The 20,477-nt window shown below is 34.6% G+C and overlaps 1 protein-coding gene across 1 annotated transcript; it reads left to right on the forward strand.

Moving 5' to 3' along the window:
* The first annotated feature begins 5,891 nt into the window (after nt 1–5,891).
* LOC115994533 (phospholipase D zeta 1) lies at nt 5,892–19,828 on the forward strand. The gene is made up of 20 exons (XM_031118733.1): nt 5,892–6,425; nt 6,769–6,870; nt 6,990–7,105; nt 7,220–7,361; nt 8,583–8,756; nt 10,037–10,210; nt 11,290–11,532; nt 11,633–11,749; nt 11,910–12,049; nt 12,176–12,325; nt 12,773–12,929; nt 13,014–13,547; nt 14,420–14,530; nt 15,449–15,595; nt 15,675–15,872; nt 15,987–16,088; nt 18,671–18,802; nt 18,908–18,973; nt 19,160–19,221; nt 19,304–19,828. Exons 1-20 carry the CDS (start codon nt 6,174–6,176, stop codon nt 19,551–19,553), a joined length of 3,369 nt encoding a protein of 1,122 aa, XP_030974593.1. The 5' UTR covers nt 5,892–6,173; the 3' UTR covers nt 19,554–19,828.
* The last annotated feature ends 649 nt before the right edge of the window (nt 19,829–20,477 follow it).

The raw sequence follows: 20,477 nt of genomic DNA on the forward strand, positions 1-20,477 counted from the left end.
AAAATTGAAATTTCAAGCATAAAATAGTTTACACTTTATGTCCACCCTTTTAATATTTATCTTTTGTGTAGTTTGTCCATTAACCTCTTCAAATCTAAACGAGTCATCTTAAAATCCAATGTTTAAAGTGTGTGTCACTTATTCATGATTTAGCCAAAAAGAATGTGGGACTTAACTTTAAAAGATGATTCTCACAAAAAAAAAAAAAAAAAAAAAAATTTAAAGGATTTGTTTAAATATTGTGCAATTAAGGTCATTGTCTTATTGTAGGTGTAGATTTAACAGTAGCAGTATTGTATTGTATGGTACTCCTTTATTGTTTTTTTGTTTTGTTTTTTGTACTATAATCCGTAAGTATTAGGAGCACAACCAATTATACGAAACCCAATAGATTTTATTAATCATTTAGTTTGGTGTATAATTGACTTACTGAAGTGGATGCAGAGATTATTTTGATGTTAAATTTGGATATGAATTAGGAAGAAAGGGCCATTAGGTGCCTTTCAAAAGAGAAGGATACCTTTTAAAAACTACTTTGTGTAAAAATTTATTCTTAATCGAAGCTTCAAAGTATAAGAAAGGCAAATATTTTGATGTTTCATTTTAATGTAGGAATAACAGAGACGGTTGCAATATTTTCATGAGATGTCAAAGAAATGAAAAGTACAAAGGAAGACTACTATTTTATTGTTATTTTTTAGGGTTCTATCTACCTGGCTTTTTGACATGAGAAGGAATGGTATTATATTCATGAGCAAAGAGGTAGCCAATCTGACTCCGTGCAAAGCATACAAGACCAAGATGGACACACACAAGGTGGTGGTGAAACACTTTGAAAAATATAGAAGAATAATGTATCAAGCTTTTTTGTATCCCTTCTTATCTAATAGGGGAACAAAGGGATCGAATGGGCAAAACAAGCATCTTTGTTTGTATGTTACTTATTTGGACTTAGGTTCCATGTAAAGAAGTATTTTGTATGCTAATGTTTGATGTATTTCCCTTGATGTTAAAAAAATTGCTAGGGTTTTTAAATGAACTGAAATCAAAATGTTTAAATAGAAACTTAAATGAACTGAAATCAAAATGTTTAAATTGAAACTTAAATTAATCTTGATGTTGCTTTTTAATTGGATGAGAGCAATAAGGAGTTTTTTTTTTTTTTTTTTTCATCTTGGATGGTTTAATTTTGTATAATTTTAAAAATACATTTATTTAATTGAAAGAGTGATTTAATAATAAGACAAACCCAAAGGATAAATTTATAAATTTAAAATTGTTTATAAGTTTCTGATTCCAGTTACAATTTACAAACCTATATAAATAGCATTTCAAATTCTCTAAATTAAGTACAAAAGAAAAAGATTTAAAAAGTGATGGCAAAAAAAAAAAAAAAATCCAGAAATAGGATAAACATTCTATACTTTAACTTTTTGCCGTTATAGTTTAAAATATTATACTTTTTATTATAAAACTAGCCTCTAAGCACGCGCGTGCTTAGAGGCTCTTCTATTTTTTGGGGAAAAAGTTAATAATTTGCATATTTTATAATTTGGGATTATTACATTTTTCATTCACAAAAAAATCTAGGTGTGATGAAAAATTATTTCACTTGCAAATGCATAATACTCATCACACCCCTTGATTTTTTTGTGATTGAAAAATGTAATAATCTCAAATTATAATACATGCAAATTATTAACTTTTTTTTCCAAAAAATAGAAGAGCCTCTGAGTACGCACATGAGCGTGTGCTCAGAGGCTAGTTTTATTTATTTCTTTGTTTTTTTTGGATTTGATGGAGATTAGATTTGGTTGGTGGATTTGGATTTGGGGTTTGCCAAAGATTGGTTTGGTTGTTGGTTTATTTCTTAGATTTGGGAAGAACTTGAAGAACATGTTCTTGTGGAAATAATAATAATAATAATAGATTTAAGGTTTGTTTTTTAATTTATTTTATTTTTCAGTTTAAATTTTCTGAGTTGGCTTTTTTATTAATTTAAATGCTGATGTGGCATTTAAAAATGCTAAACATAATTTTTTATTATTATTTTATGAGAGGTGCTACGCCCACAACATTTTTACAACAAATTATAAGTGGTTAGTTATTATTAGTTTAAATTTGAATCAAACACTAAGATTACTTTTCTGCCCCAATAATAACAACCAGTAACAACTTGCCATCTAAGATTTGTTATTAAAATATTGTGAAAATGTTGTGGACATATCATTTCTCTTATTTTATTAGCCACGTCAGCATATAACATGCTAACAGTGCACTTCATTTGCCACGTATGCATTTTTTGTTATTGGGTTGACAATAGGGACCAAAATAAAATTGATTTTCTGATTTTAGGGACTGACCTAAGAGCAAAATCAATTTAGGGACCAAAACGAGAATTGACCCAAAATGTAGGAATCAAAAGCGCATTTTCGCCTTTTATGTATTTATTATGTTGGTTATGGAAGTTGTTTACAGGAGCACAGCTATGGCTAGGATCACAACAAAAATTCACAACAATTTTATAACCCCGTCCTCTAATTTGCATACCACCTAATACCTGGATCCACCACAATCTACAATCTACAATTTTTATTTTTATTTTTTTAAATGACCCAATTGTGACCCTAGAAGGACGCTGTCGAGCACATTCTTCATGCGCTTTCCTACCTCATAAACTGTTGGCCTCACTTTGTCAATTAAACAAAGAAGGATGCATTCGAGCACATTGTTCATGAGCTTCCCTGTAAATGGTCGGGCTCTCTTTGTCAATTAAACAAACTGATGACGGTGAGCTTCAAACCAAGGATGTCAATACCGTACCGGAGGCCGTACCGGTTTGGCCACCGGTACGATATATTTTGGATTCCGGTCGATACCGGTGTACCGTTTCGAGTTTACCGCTATTTTTTATATTTATATATATATATATATATATATTATAATAAATATAAAATTTTACCATAAAACATTTTCTCAATTCAAAACTAATTATTCATGATTTTAGACTTTAGTATCAATTAAAAGGGGAAAAAAAATAAAAATAGAAAGCTTAAAAGTTACCATTGCATACTAAGAAAACAAATAATACTAATAAGTTAATGCAAATAAGTTACCATTCTGTCATAACAAAAATTCAAAAATTACAAAACTTAAAAAAAAAAAAAAAAAAAAAAACTTTTTTCTGTACCGTACGCTTGGTATTGTCCGAAATTGGCCGGTACGAGGTCGGTACGGCAGGTATTTTTTCTGGTACGAAACAGGAGAGTCGAGCGTACCAGATTGTTGGCCGGTATGGTATATTCTAACTATACCGGCCGGTACGGTACGGAATCGATAACCTTGCTTCAAACCTAATGTGCATTCACATATCCTTATGTACTTACTATACTGTCAATGCACCTATTCTATTGTAGCTCTCTTTGGAAAACAGTTGAGGTGTTTATCTTTTACACCATCAGGAGAAAGGGGGAAAAGTGCCTCAATCACGCTTTTGACCAAATTCCCTATGGATCATTCTAATCGAAGTCCAATAATTTACATCATCAAGGGAAAGAAGGAAAAGCCCACTTAAAAAGAGGGGGGATGTTCACTGTTCATTTGATTAACCGTTGTGATGCTGTTGACTGATATTCCATTTCAACGTTGTTATCCAATCATAGTGAGTCACTTGTCTTTTGAAGACAAGGCATGGATGTTACTTGGTTCTCGATCTTTCCATTTGCCAACTGAGGTGTGCTAGGCTGCTAGCAGCCAAAGTTAGAATATTAGTGACACTACAATGGGTGAACACATGATCCTATGTTCATGGTATTCCATTGATTTCTCAATTTGCACGACAGCACATGATCCTATGTTCATGGTATTCCATTGATTTCTCAATTTGCACGACAGCACATGATCCTATGTTCATGGTATTCCATTGATTTCTCAATTTGCATGACACATGCACTGTGTAAATTTTATGGTTGTCTAAAAATTGGTCATGTGACAGTTTTGAGTTCCATCTGTTGATGCTGCAATGCACTTGACAAAAGCCACATCAAAATTCCACCCAATATCCTTGTCAGTCTTTAATTGTGTGGGTTGTGGTTCTCTTACAACAACGACTAGTGTTGTCTTAACCATGGTTTTAAAAACCGGTACGGTGAAAGAACCGGTCGAGGAGCTAATTACCGGTTTTATGGTCGGACCGAGGTCCGACCGATGGTCGAACCGGTGACGTCATAAATAATTTAATTATTATTTATTTAAATTATATAAATAATTAATAATTTTTTAATTATATATAAATATATATCTATATATATATTAACAAGTGTGTGTAAAAGTAAAACAAGTGTAAAAACAGTAAAATATTTTACAAAATCACTCAGTCACTCATCTCTCCCTACTCTCTCGACACTGTGCTTTCTCAAAAAAAAAAAAAATTTTTCCCTTCCACAAACCAAACCTCCAGCCTCCGATCCACTCCCAGATGCCACTCATCACCGGCCATCGATCCACTCATCGGCGCCATTCATCACCGACCACCGATCCACTCATCGGCGCCATTCATCACTGACCACCGATCCACTCATCGGCGCCACTCATCACCGATTGCATCTCCACTGCCATCGGCGCCATTCATCACCGATCCAATCATCACCGATCCACTGGGTTTTTTTCTTTTTTCTTTCCGTTATCCTCCATCGTCGTCGGCCCCACTGTTTCTTGGCCACCTCCACCATCGTTGATTCATTCTTTTAATCTCAGTTCTGGATTTTTTTTTTTCCTTTATTGCTGTGTAGCTTTATCGATTTGGGTTTTTGGATGTTTTATGGGTCATGCGTGGTTGGGTTTGTGGGTTGTGGTGGATGGTTGGGATGTTTTGTGGGTCTTGGTGGTGGCTGAGTTGTGGGTTTTGGGTGGGTAGTTGAAATGGTTTGTGGGTAGAGCAGACTAGGAATGAGCTCAAAGGGCGAGGGCGTGCCGTTGTGCCGCTGTGCGTGAGGCAGAGAGAACAGAGTGAGGTAGACAGTAGAGACTAGAGAGAGATTGAGTTGAGTTGAGCGGCCTTGAGAGCTTGAGGTGAGTGAGAGAGTGAGGCAGATGAGAAGAGGGGGCGTGAATCGTGAGGTAAGAGTGAGATGGCTGATGAGAAGAGTGAGTCAGTAAGGACTTTAGGTTAGTTTTGAGGAGCAGAAAAAACGACGTAGTTTTGAGGAGCAGAAAACTTAAAAATGACGTAGTTTAGTTTGAGGAGCAAAACCGGTTTGACCGTGCCGGTTTCCGGTTCTTAGGTTGAACCGGCCGGTTTTTATTATTTACCGGTTTTTAAGTTATTTCCGATTTTATACCATAACCGGACCGGATTGAAAGCCGGTTCCCGGTTGAACCGGTCGGACCGGCCGGTTTTTAAAACTATGGTCTTAACTAATAAAGTTATAATTCTAAAAAGAATAGAGTATATTTGTGCTTTTTGCCTACAAACGTACAAAAATAAAAAATAAAAAAAACAAATTGACGAGATAAAACTCACATCAGTTTTCTTTTATCATTAAAAAATGGTTGTGTTCCATTGAAGTCTATAAAGAGCCGGATTTGGGACAGAATCTATACTAAAAAGTACAAAGAAAGCCAAAAATAGTTGGCCTTCCATTCCATATTCATAAATTAAACCGGCAACATCTACTTTCTTTGTTTGTTATCACCTCTTTACCCATCTTAATTGATTTAATTGACCATACCAAAGACTCAAAAAAAAAAAAAAAAAAAAACCAATGTGATGATGTATCATATATCACATTTTTACCATTTACCAACATTGAAAGGTTATTTCACTTTTCTTACTTTAGATGCGGACTTCAAAGCAGAACACCATATAAGAATTGCGAAAATCAAACTTTTCCAGATTTGACTTTCTCTCCTACCTGTATTAATTTTTTCTGGCCAACAAAAATAACCAGTACCGTCTCTCTCTCTCTCTCTCATTCTCTTTGATTACAAGTCATTCAAAAAAGCCTCTCCAATCATTTCATTTCTTCTTCTTCTTCTTTTCAAATATTCAATACCCAATTATTTACCATACTTTTTTTTTTTCTTGGCTCTCTTCTATCAAACAAAAACATAGAATTGAAATAAAAAAGAGTCTCTTAAATTCTTGGGATCAAAAGAATATTTATATATAAAAAATGGCATGTTCAGAACAGTTAATGGTGTCGGGTTCAGGTTCAGGGTCAGGGTCAGGGTCAATGCCCCGGTACGTCCAAATGCAAACGGAACCGTCCGGTTCCATGGCGTCGTCGCTTATCTCTCCACGCGCCGACGCAACTCCGATTTTCGACGAGTTGCCGGAGGCCACCATCGTCTCCGTCTCTCGCCCCGACCCGGGTGATTTCAGCCCCATGCTTCTCACTTACACCATCGAATTCCAATACAAACAAGTTCGATCTCTCTCTCTCTCTCTCTCTCTCTCTCTCTAACTTTCTTTTTTTCTTCAATGCTTCAAAATTTACTTCAACTTTGTGTAAGGTTATAGATCGTAGTTAAAGAATTCGGTGTGGTTGTAGAGAGATTTCTGAGTTTTGTAATAAATGATGAAAATTTTCAAAATTTTCAATTTGGCACGTGTTTGGTTGCTGAGAAAACACCCAAGAAAACGAAGGAAAATTTTAAATTACAGGTCAATTAAGCTGTGCGCGGTTTGCTTACCACTAATTTTATCAATTCTATACTTTATTAAAATGCCTGAGAATATATTGTGATTCTTAGCTTTTTGTATACTAGTTCAAGTGGCGCTTGGTGAAGAAAGCTTCACATTTATTCTATTTGCATTTCAATTTGAAGAAGCGTGCAATTATCGAGGAAATTCAAGAAAAGCAGGAGCAGGTGTGTTGTGAACTTTTGTTAGCTTGTATTCGATGTTGTTCAATTGTTAATTTGATTATTTGGGAAGGTTTGGGGGTTTGATGTAGTTTTCTTTTTTTCATTGGAACACTATATTAAAGGTTAAAGAATGGCTTCAAAATCTAGGAATCGGTGAAAATACAGCCGTGGAGCAAGACGATGATGAGCATGATGATGGGACTGTTCCTTTGCATCATGAAGATAGTTTTAAAAATAGGTGACGACTAATCACCACATGTTTTTAGTAAATTGTTTTTTTTTTTTTTTGGTTGTTGTGTGGATCATAATTGTTTTAGCTCTTATGGGTGTGTTTTTGTTTTTTCTTATTCAGAGATGTTCCGTCTAGTGCTGCTCTGCCGATTATTCGGCCAGCCTTGGGAAGGCAACATTCCATTTCAGATAGAGCAAAGGTTGCAATGCAAGGGTATTTGAATCACTTTCTTGGGAACTTGGATATTGTGAACTCCAGAGAGGTATGTTAGGTGCATGTGCTTTTTTAGGAACACTGATATGTTAAACGTGTCTGTGATTCTTTAAAGGCATGTTTGGTACACTGTAATAGGCGTTGTAATGTAAAAGTTATTCTTATGGTTTAGTTGTTTTTTAGTTTGGTTATGTTTTTATTACAAGGAATAGTCATATACATCTAACAATTATAAACAAACTTAGTCATATTCTTGAATAATTGCAATAATTTCAAAACTTAATATATTTCCAAATAAACAAACTTTCCATATACATCTAACAATTATAAAAATAAAAATTCATAAAAAAAACCCATATCTCTCTTAAATTTAAAAATAAAATTTTTTAAGGAGATATAATTGTATGAGTAAGATATTTCCTAAAATAAATGTTAAGTTTTATTCTAATGTTATAACTCACAACCAAACTAATGAATATGTTTAATTATTACATTACAACACACTTTATTACTAGTAATAAAGATTACAATTCCTGTTGTAATCCCCATTCAATATAACGATGTGTTTTTTCAGTTTCAAACCTTGCCCCTGCTATCTTGTCAAGTCTCTTATGTTTGCAGGTCAATAAAAGAATAATATCAAATCTAGCAATCGTTCAACTAGTTATATGAAGTGTTTCTTTTTCCTTGCTTCCATTTTAGATTTTATTAATTGTAAAATCCAAGGTTAAATGTAGTGCTCATGGCTTTTGAAAGGTAGGGTTAGTGATAACTTCTAAGGGAAAATTCTGGGTATTCTAGATGATTAATTATGAAGAGGGAATTAACCGTTTTTGTTCACTGGAACACTATTAGGATAATGCTATAGTTGAGTCAAAGACATAGGCATGAGGCTGTGCAGGTTACTCCTTAGCAGTGGGGATGCCTTGACCTATTTCACTGGGTAATAATTGTTTAATTGTCATTTTAAAATCTTTTTTTAGTTGATATATCCATAGTAGGGGTTTGCATGATCCTGAACTGGATGTGGTGAGTGCATGTTTAGCTAAGTTGCTCAACATTTAGTTTATGTATGAATTTATGTACGAACCTTTAAAATTTTTGACAATCCTAAACCATTCTGTTGTCCTATTCCCTGAATATGAATGTGTTGTCTATTAGATGGTTAAAATCTTTAACACTTGTTAATTGTGGTCCATTGCTACAATGTTGATTCTTGTACACCTTCTACCGTTACCATATTATGATTCCCTATTCTTGGATACTGTAGGTTTGCAAGTTTTTGGAGGTTTCAAGGTTATCATTCTTACCAGAGTATGGTCCTAAACTGAAGGAAGATTATGTGATGGTGAAGCATCTACCAAAAATTTTGAAGGATGATGATGATTCGAGAAAATGTTGTGCATGCTGTTGTTTCAGTTGTTGTAATGACAATTGGCAAAAGGTAGTGGAATCATATCCTGAAAGTTAATTTTGTTCATGTTGTTGCCCTCTGATTGACATACACATTGACCAGTGATACTTATAAAAAGTGTACACATGCGTTAATGATCAGTGGCATGTTGTTGGTTGAGTGGTGTTTGGATAGGTTCCATGTATCTGGTGTTACTCTATTAAAATCTTGTGTGGTGATAACAGCTTCTAGTAAATCATGGTGGAAAATGATTGTTCCTCTGAAAAACATATGAAATAGTGTGTATAAAGAACAAAGAATATGAATGATTCATATTGCCTTAGTTATGCGTTCTACCTAAATTGAAGAGGGGAACAAAGAGAAGAATTTTATTGAGTAGAAGAAAAGCTCTGGTGTAATGGTGTGCTATTATATGTAGTAGCATTTAGCTCACATATCATGGGTGCCACTTGGCAGGTATCCCAAGGAAATGCAATCTGGTTGTTATTACGATAATGTGATCTTGCATCCATCTGCTTTTGGACAAAAAGCATGCAGTGAAAAAGTTATAGACAGAACACTTACAGGCATCTAAGGGTTTGTGCATGGAACTGGCAGTTTCCTTAATGGGACTTTCCTCAAAGGGACCTTTTCAATGTTAGGTATACAGAGGAGATTTTTGAATTCTTCTGACGTGGTTGTTTGTTGGTGGAACAGCCTAACATGGATGCAAAAGCTTGCTCTTTACTCTTAAGGGAACAAATTTCATGCTTCCTTATCCTCCTGTTATAGCTCTAGCTTTGTGCTTTGATTTTTTTTGGATTTCCCAAATTGAACTAGGTCAATACATAAGATTGAGAGTTTTGAAGCCTTTTTTAGGGGCTGTATTGGCTTTATGTACATCATTGTCAGCTGTGTCTTGTGTTTCTTAGTTCTAGTTGCATAAGGCTACCACATTCTCAAACTATTTAATTGTTACTAACTTATTATGGTAGTACCATTGTTGGAATCTTCTTGTCTCTCGTTTATTCCTTCCTCTCAGTTCATCTCTTATTTGGTTCTCAACATATCATTTGAATGACTTGAAAATGACAAAATTTGGCCCTTATATTCTTTTCACTTGTTATTGATAGATTGTTTGGCGTTATTATTCTTTTTTTAGCATATTTTTAATTGAAACTTCTACCTGACTGACTTTTTGAAAAATAGGAGATATTTCGTGGCATGGAGCATAAGTTGTGTTATACTTTGTGATCATTCTTGAAATATTTACTTTATATATTCTCTACTTCACCACATGTTTACTTTTATTCTTTATTTATTGTGTGCAGGTTTGGGCTGTATTGAAACCTGGATTCTTGGCCTTGCTGGAGGATCCTTTTCATACCCAACCTCTAGATATAATTGTTTTTGATGTACTGCCTGCCTCAGATGGGAATGGAGAGGGTCGAGTATCGCTAGCAAAAGAAATAAAGGAACGGAATCCTTTACGCCATGCTTTTAAGGTAAGCATCATATTGTCTTACTGGTCCTTTATAATTTTTTCTGGATCAAAGTCTTAAAAATTTTGTTACTTGGTAGTATAACTTATGAACTTTGGTTCTTCTAAATAGTTAAGCAAATGGTAGTAATAGAAGTTTAGGGTCTAATAAGATGCTACATAATACTAATGCAGGGAGGCTATGCATAATGCTTCATGTTGTCAAAACTGAAATTAAGGGTGTCTAACGACCATAATAATTAACCCTCACTTGGTAGGCTGAATTGCTCTTCTAGCTTGAGGAGGAATCTGTAAATTCCGTAGGTTATTCAGATTAATGTCTGTTTATAGAAATTTAACTTTGTTGTTTAAGCTAAAAGGCTATGGTAGGCAACAATTTTGACTCCTAGTACGCAAATACTTTTGATTCTCTCTTTTGCTCTATTTTTTAAACTTTTAACAACCTTATTTTGTGTAGAGTTGATATTTTTCTTGGACTCAAAGTGCTCAAAGTAAATAATCCATCTTTGTATGAACTCTGCCAAAGCTTTAAAAATTTCACTCCTCTAGAATTACACATTTAATTTGGGCATTATCCTGAGCTGCACCATTAAAGAAATGTGACACAAAGTGCTGGTGGTTGGGTAAATTTTGTTGCATCAGTGAGGACTCTTTCCTTTTTTCTTGTGATAAGTAAAATAAGTTCATTCAAAAGACAATATAGCTCAACTACACGTTGTGTTTGTCAAACTACTACTAAAGAATTACAATCTCAAGTTCAAAAGATCTAAAAATTCTAAAAAGAAGATGGCGCGATGCCACTTAAGGTAGTCATTCTATAAAACAAAAGTCTCAACATATGCTGTTTGATAGCGTCATTAGGGTGTTCAACACCATTAAAAAGTTCTACAACTCCTCTCTCTTCAAACTGTCCACATTACTCGCAAGGGAAATTTTAGAATTCCTGTGACCATGAAAGGTTTTACATTTTTAATCTTGCATTTTTCTTCACTGCTTTATTGTGATAATTAATTGGTAGATGATTATCTTTCTGGGGAAAAAATCTAGATAATATCTACTCTAACAAATAGTTTGTAACTTAAGGTGACTTGTGGAATCCGGAGCGTTAAGATTAGAGGCAAGAATGGTGCTAAAGTTAAAGACTGGGTCGCTGCAATCAATGATGCTGGACTAAGGCCTCCTGAAGGCTGGTGTCATCCTCACCGCTTTGGCTCTTTTGCTCCTCCAAGGGGTTTGGCTGAAGATGGTAGTCAGGCTCAGTGGTTTGTAGATGGTCGAGCTGCATTCGAAGCTATAGCTTCTTCTATTGAAGATGCAAAATCTGAGGTCTTTTCCTTCCAGTTTCAGTACACAGTATTCAGTTGTAGTCCACATTGATTAATGTTTGGTGTTAAGTTTCTGTTGGTTGATTGGGAGTATCTTGCAGATATTTATTTGTGACTGGTGGCTGTGCCCAGAACTGTATCTACGGCGTCCTTTTCATGCTCATGCTTCATCCAGGCTTGACGCTTTGCTGGAGGCAAAGGCTAAGCAAGGGGTTCAGGTACTAATAAAGTTGTAAACTATTTTATAACTGTTATACTTGGGCTTTTTTTTGTAGCAATAGTGGGAGGGTCAACTGGATCATATGAAACCACTGTTATGGAATTGCTCATATCATTCCTTTGAATAAGTGTTAATTGTAATATATTGTACAAATGCAGATTTATATTCTTCTCTACAAAGAGGTTGCCATTGCTTTGAAAATCAACAGCGTCTATAGCAAGAGAAAGCTTCTTAGTATTCATGAGAATGTGAGGGTACTGCGTTATCCTGACCACTTTTCTAGTGGTGTTTACTTATGGTATGCAATTTAAATGGAGTTTGTAGATTTTAATATTTCAATTAAAATTTCCAACTATAATTAATGGTAAATAATCATTATTAGACTCTTTTGCAGTTTCTGATATTTATTTCTGGTTGTATTCAGGTCCCATCATGAGAAGCTTGTCATTGTAGATTACCAGATATGTTTTATTGGAGGACTGGATCTATGCTTTGGTCGTTATGATACATCTGAGCACAAGGTGGGGGATTGTCCTCCATTGATATGGCCTGGAAAGGACTACTATAACCCAAGGTAAGTCTCTTCTGTACATTCAACCTGATCTTATGTTGGCTTGTTCAATGGACAATTTTAGAAGATAGAGAATGAATAGATTTCCTGTTATGTATGTAGTGACTCAAGAACTCTGGTTGAAGATTTGTACTTGTGTAGTTGATAATAGACCATGTTCTTCTAATTCTACTAAAAGGATTATTAATGTTTATATATTGATTTTTGGAGGAAGATCTATTATGCTACTAAGCCATAGTAAACTAGATACTCTAGGTCAAATTTTCATTTAATACATATTTTCTTGTGGTAGTCGCTGGCTGGCTTCTGCTTTAAAATTCACCCAGTAGGAGGTTTTAGTTGCTATGCGGTGAGAACAGTTCTTTTATTCAACTAATTGCAAGTTGGTTGGATTATAGTCTTACTTTGTTAGATCTGTTTTTAATGTATTTTCTATTTTCATTTTGTCAGGGAATCTGAACCAAATTCATGGGAAGATACAATGAAAGACGAATTGGATCGTGAAAAATATCCTCGCATGCCTTGGCATGATGTTCATTGTGCTCTTTGGGGACCACCATGTCGTGACATAGCTAGGCACTTTGTTCAGCGCTGGAACTATGCAAAGGTAGTGCTTCCTTAACAATTGGTACAGTCATATAGTCAACTTATAATAACATTATGATCTAAATTTGCTTATTCCTTCCTTCAGAGAAATAAAGCTCCAAATGAGCAAGCAATCCCATTGCTTATGCCTCAGCACCACATGGTTATTCCACATTACATGAGAAAAAACAGAGAGGGGGAGATCGGGGGTAAGAATTTTCAAAATTATAATGACCTTAGAAGACAGGATTCCTTTTCTGCAAGATCATCATTACAAGATATCCCACTTCTCTTGCCACAAGAAACTGATGGGCTCAATGCTCCTAATGGAGAACCGAAATTATATGGTTCAGACTTTACTACTAATCTCCTTGATCAGCCAAGCAAGGGTACCAGTGGTCTGCCTTTCTCTTTTCGGAAGTCCAAAATTGAACCAGTAGGTCCAGATACACCGTTGAAGGGATTTGTAGATGACTTTAGATCCGTAGATCATCATGGGAAAGCACTTTCAGATAGGGTGGCACAGCCTCACATGAAAAGTTCAGATCCAGAGTGGTGGGAAACTCAAGAACGGGGTGATCAAGGTGGATTTGCTGATGAATCTGGTCAAGTTGGTCCTCGTGCTTCGTGCCGTTGTCAGGTGGGCTGTAATTCTTAATAAGCTTCTAGAATTATTAGATTATCTACCAGATATCAGCCACCTACCCTGTTGCCTAGTCAATGAATTTCTGATTTTTCTTTAAATTTCTGGTAGACTCTTTTTTGACAATTAATCAATTCATCAAAGTGTCAAAATGATTGTCCCTCGTTGTATTGTGAGAAATGAAGACTTTATGATTAAATTTTGAGAGAGTGAGAGAGCAGCCGCCAGGGAATAAATTTTATTGGTAAGTTACACACACACATTTGGTAGGTTTTGAACCCGCTACCTCACCTTTCACCTTGCTCTTACAAGAGGAGGAGATGTCAATTGAGCTAGAGCTCATTGGATAAATCTCTATCTAATTCCTTTCTTACTGTTGCTGTGACGCAGGACAATCAGAACAAAACTGAAACAACAATAAAATAAAGGGATATGACCTAGGAGTCAGCACCTAGGCCTTGCTTGGAGTCAGTTCCAAGCGGGAAAACCACTAAGAGTCAGCACCTAAGGTAGACTTGAAGTCAGCACCAGACCAAAAAAAGACCAAACGGCCATTTTTTTTCATTTATCAAAATATCAACTATCTCTTCGAGGAGTACAATAGGTTACTTATAAAGGATTGCTAAACCCTAATTCTAATTGGCTAGGAAACCCTAATTGCCTTATTACAAAAATAACCTTACTTCTAAATTAAAATACTAAAAGCCCAATAAACTAATAGGACCTAAAACATAAAAATACAATTGGCTTGCAAACATAAATAATATTAAATAATAATTTTCTTGCATCTCCTGCATCATGCTATTTTGTATTTTGATCATGATATTGGACTTTGTATCATATTTTTTTTTGTTACCTTTAATTTTCAGGTAATTAGAAGTGTCAGTCAGTGGTCTGCTGGAACAAGCCAAACTGAAGAGAGCATTCACAATGCTTATTGCTCTCTTATTGAGAAAGCAGAACACTTCATCTACATTGAGGTATATTCATTCCCATGTGTTGCATAACTTTTATTATATTTTTTTTCACTCCCTGTAGGAGTTTATGTATTTAGAATATCTTGTACTATATTTTTCACTTTGATAAATTAGGATGGGGGGTGAATGTTCACTTTTGAGTAATAGGTATGTTTCTTTTCCTTATTCTGCACCCTTCTCAAGGGGTTGGATGGGTTGTCATGTTGGCTTGAGGGTGTCTGGGCATTAGGTGTTCTAACTGGTTTTTTATGCTCAAGTTCATGACCATCTCAGTTTACTTCTTGTTGCCGGTTGCCTACCCTGCACGTGTTCAAACAATCCCAATGCATTCCTGTTCCTGTCTGTACACAAATTCATGTTCTCTCAGAACTTCTCTCTCTCTCTCTCTCTCAGACAAATCCATTCTACTAGCATTATCTTCCTGATTATCCAACTGCCCCATTGCCCATGTATGCATTTAAGAGAGATGATAGTTTAAAATGCTTCCTTTAATATACTTTTGAGCAAAGTACGGTATAAACATACTAAAATGGATGAGAGTCAGAAAGAGACTGAAAATTGAAACAGTTCATGAACCTGTGTAAATTTTTTAAGTTTTAGATAAAAAGGAAGCAAGTGAAGCTGTTTTGCAAATAAACCAACTGATGCCATTAATGGCATAATAAACAAAGTGCGTTCTTAGTCAGAAGGTTGGGCTTCTATCAAGGGAGAAATGGAAAGATGATGTCAAAGCTTATGAGTTATGGGCCAAATTGTTGGTCAGGTTCATGTTCTTATCCATCAGTGTGTTGGATACCCTATATGATAGACATTCTCTTGAGTTTATTTTCATTATAGTGTTCTGGGTCTAGTTGTCCTACTCAGTATTCTGTGTCTTATTTTCATGATATTTTGAATTAATTCTTGGCAACTTTTTTCCAGAATCAATTTTTCATATCAGGTCTCTCGGGAGATGAGATAATACGTAATCGCGTGTTGGAAGCGTTATATCGGCGTATTATGCGAGCATACAATGATAAGAAGTGTTTTAGGGTTATAGTTGTCATACCACTTCTACCGGGTTTCCAGGTTTTATTTCATTGTCAAAATCCTTCAAATCTGAAATTTGATCAATCTGTTAGATTTTCATACTGAATTGTTTTAACAGGGGGGTGTTGATGACGCGGGTGCAGCATCTGTGAGAGCCATAATGCATTGGCAGTATCGAACCATTTGCAGAGGAAATAATTCGATATTTCATAATCTCTATGATCTTCTTGGTGTTAAAACACATGATTACATTTCTTTCTATGGCCTCAGAGCTTATGGTAAACTCTTTGATGGTGGTCCTGTAGCCTCCAGTCAGGTATTGTCTTGCACCAATTCTTGCATCAATGCACCCTAACCACTTATTTATATACTTTCATTTCTCTTTCCTTCAATTATCATTATTCCAATCATACTTCTTTTGTCACTACAGGTGTATGTGCACAGTAAAATTATGATAGTTGATGATTGTATAGCATTGCTTGGATCAGCTAATATTAATGATAGGAGTTTGCTTGGCTCAAGAGATTCTGAGGTACCACTCCTGGTCGATGTCTTTTCATATTTTTGTTCATGTTTCTCCTGTCATTGTTGAGTCCAAAAAGTGAAAACAACTCAAGGCTAGAGCCTTTCACCCTAATCAAGAATTCATCCTTCCAGCCTCAATTTGAAAAATGCCTTACATCAGAATTATGTATGAGGAAATGGTTAACTATCTTGTTATAAGATACTAGCCTCATCACACGCGCTTTACGCGTGCGATGAGGCTCTTATTTTTTTTTGGTTTAGTGTTATAATTTTCCATTCATCTCAATTTGGGGGTGCTATATTTTCCAATCACAAAATTGATTCCCTTATTTTTACTAATGTTCAAAGGTTAGCAATTACACAATTATTGAATTAAGAATTTGAAATTAGCTTGAGTGATAAATCTAATAAAAGTAGCAGTAGCATAATCAAGAAAGCAATTTCCATAGTGTTAAATAATTAAATAGTATAATCGCTGATGGACAGCAAGGGTAAAGTTCTTGTGCCTTCTTATTAAATCTAATCAACGACATTCAAATGAAATATATAAGAGAAAAAAAATGAATATGCCTTCAAGCAAAAGAATGGAACCAGGAAATAATCAAGAATACCAACTTAAAAAATCAGAATAAAGGAAAATATAATTCTGAAAACAATTAAACTAAAATTTTATCTAAGCAAATACGTCAAAGTACTAAAAAATGGCCAGTGAAGTACGAAAAAACAATGGATCTTTGAAAAGTAATATGAACAAATTTTGATAAAGACGGAATATTAAAAACCATCTTGTGAGTGTTTTTATTTTTAATTATCTCATGAATAGAAATAAATATTTTATTAAATACCTTGGAACTCTGTTTGAGTTGTTGCCTCAACTCATGCTTCTCACAACTCTTAAGTCTTAATGCTTAGAGTAACGTAGGAAGATTGGCTTCTTGTGTGTGTGTTTTTCAGAATTTGCAGGAGACTTGAGGATAGATATTGGACAACATTGTAACTTCTTGATGATGACAGGAAATTTGAAATTGTTAATGAATGGAAGATTGAACGTTTAAATTTCAATTTGTAAACTGATGCAAGAGTGCAACAGTTTTATTGGGCATTTTTTTAGGGGGTGTTAATTGATGTATTTTTACTGCTTTGTTCAGTTGTCCTCAATTGTTTTCAATTATTAAACATTAGATACGAGGGTATTTTTGAATCACATAAAACTTCAGTTTAAAGAGGGGAATCCTATTATAGATAGTGCATCTTAAACATGTTTGTCATAATCTGTACTAAGTGGTACCTCCCCAATTACTAAGTTCTTGAATCTTTAGAGTCAATTCTCTTTTCAATTCTAGTTTTTGTTTACTAGCTGCCAACAATAATTTGAAGCTGGTTTCTTTCTGCAAAGAACTATAAATCTAAGCCCTCATTCTTCAGGGCTCTCAAAGATTGGGGAAGAACAACTATATTTTGCATTAACACTCTCTCTCTCTCAAAAAAAAAAAAAAAAATGGTCCTTTCGACAATTTTCAACAAATTTGCCACTTTGCTCATTATTAGAACATTTTCAAAAATGTGGGATATTATCATTGATTTTTTTTGGCAGCAGATAGGGTTTTGAAGTTTCCTTGTATGTGGGAGAATGGAACTAAAACAGAAAAACTAACCAATTTAAAGAAATAAGGCTAAAGTGCAAAACACACCCCTAAAGTTTAGGGGTCTTTGGATTTTATATCCTAAAGTTTCGAAATTTGGATTATATCCCCTGAAATTATATATTGTTTGCATCAGTAGCCCTTCTATTTGTATTTTCTGTTAAGTGCCACATAAGCTTGTCATGTGTGTTTAGTTCATCCAATAAAATGATGTCACGTGGCATAATGAAAGGACATGGCATCATTTTATTGGACGAACTTAACACACATGGCAAACAAAATATATAACTCTAGGAGGTAAAATTCAAAAATTTGAAACTTTAAGATGTAAAATCTAAAAACCCCCAAACTTTGGGGGTTAGTTTGCAGTTTGCACTTTTGGGTGATGAAGGGGGTATAGGGTGAATAGGTTTGCCTAGAATTTGAAAAAGAATTGATTGTTTATATGAGATATTAGTGAGATCTCTAGATATCAAGGACATATTTGTTTAGTCCGTATTTCAAATATTCTTACAAATTTAATGTACTTATGTCATGCTGGTTGAATAAGCTAGACGTTGGATTTTGTGAATTTTGTACAGGTTGTTAAGTTACTTGTTAACTCTGATCAATATAATAAATTAATTAGTGCAACTTATTAATACCCAAATTACTAACATTTGTTTCATTGCTGTAGAATATTGTTGCTAAAAGTTCATTTTTTAATTTTCCAGATAATTTATCTCAATTTCCTGATTGATTTCAGCATCTAGATCTGTAACTGTTCAAGTATGAACTTTTGATATTTTGATGGTCTTTTATGAGTGCTTAGTTGCATTGATCCTCTTTAAGTCTTACAAAAATTTATTTCAGATTGTTGTACTTATCGAGTAGCTTCTTTTCTATATGCTTAGTTGCATTGGCTTTGGAGCAGCTTCCTATTAAGTGTCACAAAAATTTATTGCAGATTGGTGTGCTTATCGAGGACAAAGAGCCAGTTAATTCATATATGGGAGGCAAACCATGGAAGGCCGGAAAATTTTCTCTTTCTCTTCGTATGTCACTGTGGTCTGAACACCTTGGTCTTCACACAGGAGAGGTAGATGAATCTAATTATCTTCATTCTTTTCCGTTCATGGTGAATAAATATGCTCTCATCTTTGGTAATTTAGCTGATCTTGGTTCTTTTTATTTCTTTTCTCAGAATGATCAAATAACTGATCCTGTTGTTGATTCCACTTACAAGGATATTTGGATGGCCACTGCAAAGGTGAGAAAAAGTCACCGGAAAAATGATTGGGAAATAGAAAAACATGTTCAGAAATTATACATGAACATCACATTATATTGTTGACAATTGACAAGCAATAGGAATTTGAAAATTTTAGGCTTTTGGGATTTATCTGCTGCTTTTGTTCTTGAAGTAATAACCATTTATCTCTGATCTGTTTTACAGACAAATACCGCAATTTACCAAGATGTATTTTCTTGCATACCTAGTGATCTTATACATACAAGGTATAATGCAGCTCTTTATCTTTCTCTAATCCCTTCTCTTCCTGTTCTAACAACTATTTTCGCCAAATTTGATGCCATGCAGAGCTGCACTCAGACAAAGCACAGCCTCCTGGAAAGAGAAACTTGGCCATACTACTATTGATTTAGGAATAGCGCCTGAGAAGATAGAATCCTATCAAAATGGAGATGTTAAGAAAACTGATCCCATGAAGAGGTTAGAGGCAGTGAGGGGTCATCTTGTTTCTTACCCCCTGGATTTCATGTCCAAAGAAGATTTAAGACCTGTGTTCAATGAGAGTGAGTATTATGCATCTTCTCAAGTTTTTCATTAGGTATATAGTCACACCCTTTTTTTTGTGGGTTGCGGGGGCTCAATGTTGTATATCAATTTTTTGATCCATTTTTATATCAACTTTGTACAACAAATATGAGAGAGAGAGAGAGAGAGAGAGAGAGAGAGATTTTGATCATTCTTATATCAACTTTGTACAACAAATATATGAGAGAGAGAGAGAGAGGGCTCTACTTGTGGAAGCCTATTACTGATTGTATCTATGACTAATAATTGTTGTACAGAATTTTATAAGTCATAGGGTCCGTTTGTATACAACTGAAAACTGAAAACACTGTAGCAAAATAATTTTTAAATGTGTGAATAGTATTGTGAGACCTATTTTTAATGAAAAAGTTGCTGAAAAGTGAAGTTTGTGGGTCCTGTGAACAGTGCACACGTGCAATGTTCATGAGAGAAAAGTCAACAATCACGGTTTGAAAAAAAAAAAGATAAACGCGAAACGTGGACGTGGGAAGCGCTTCCCAAACGCACACATAGTGTTGTATTTTGTAACTTTTGTTAACCAGTATTTATATTTTGTTGAGGGGTTATTTTTGCAAACTAAGGGCTGCGTGTAAAACTTTGTAAACCATTGTGTAATAAACATAACCCTTATAACATCATGTTTTCAAATGCGTTTTACATTTTCTTGTTGACTTAGTGAAGTTGATATCATGTTTTAAAGGCCAATAATTTTATACGGTAACATTTCGAAGGAAAAAAAAAAAGATATAAATGTAGTTACCTTACTAAAGGAAAATAACAAACACTAAATTATGTGTGCGCATCAAAATGGTATTTCCAAAACTCATTTTAGAGAGAAAAAGAAAAAAAGAAAAAACTCATGTCACTCATATCTCAATACTCATAACTCAACTTATTTTTATATCTCATATCTAATTCCTTATTTTCTCTTAACTCA

Source organism: Quercus lobata, chromosome 6 (genome assembly GCF_001633185.2).
Source record: "Quercus lobata isolate SW786 chromosome 6, ValleyOak3.0 Primary Assembly, whole genome shotgun sequence".
Taxonomy (NCBI): Eukaryota; Viridiplantae; Streptophyta; class Magnoliopsida; order Fagales; family Fagaceae; genus Quercus; species Quercus lobata.

What these genes read in the sequence shown, in the direction of transcription:
- LOC115994533 (XM_031118733.1), top strand. Translation starts at nt 6,174, where the DNA reads ATGGCATGTTCAGAACAGTTAATGGTGTCGGGTTCAGGTTCAGGGTCA. An exon ending in TTGGTCTTCACACAGGAGAG is followed by an intron (nt 18,803 to 18,907) that starts GTAGATGAATCT and finishes TTCTTTTCTCAG; the next exon opens with AATGATCAAATAACTGATCC. An exon ending in AGTGATCTTATACATACAAG is followed by an intron (nt 19,222 to 19,303) that starts GTATAATGCAGC and finishes GATGCCATGCAG; the next exon opens with AGCTGCACTCAGACAAAGCA.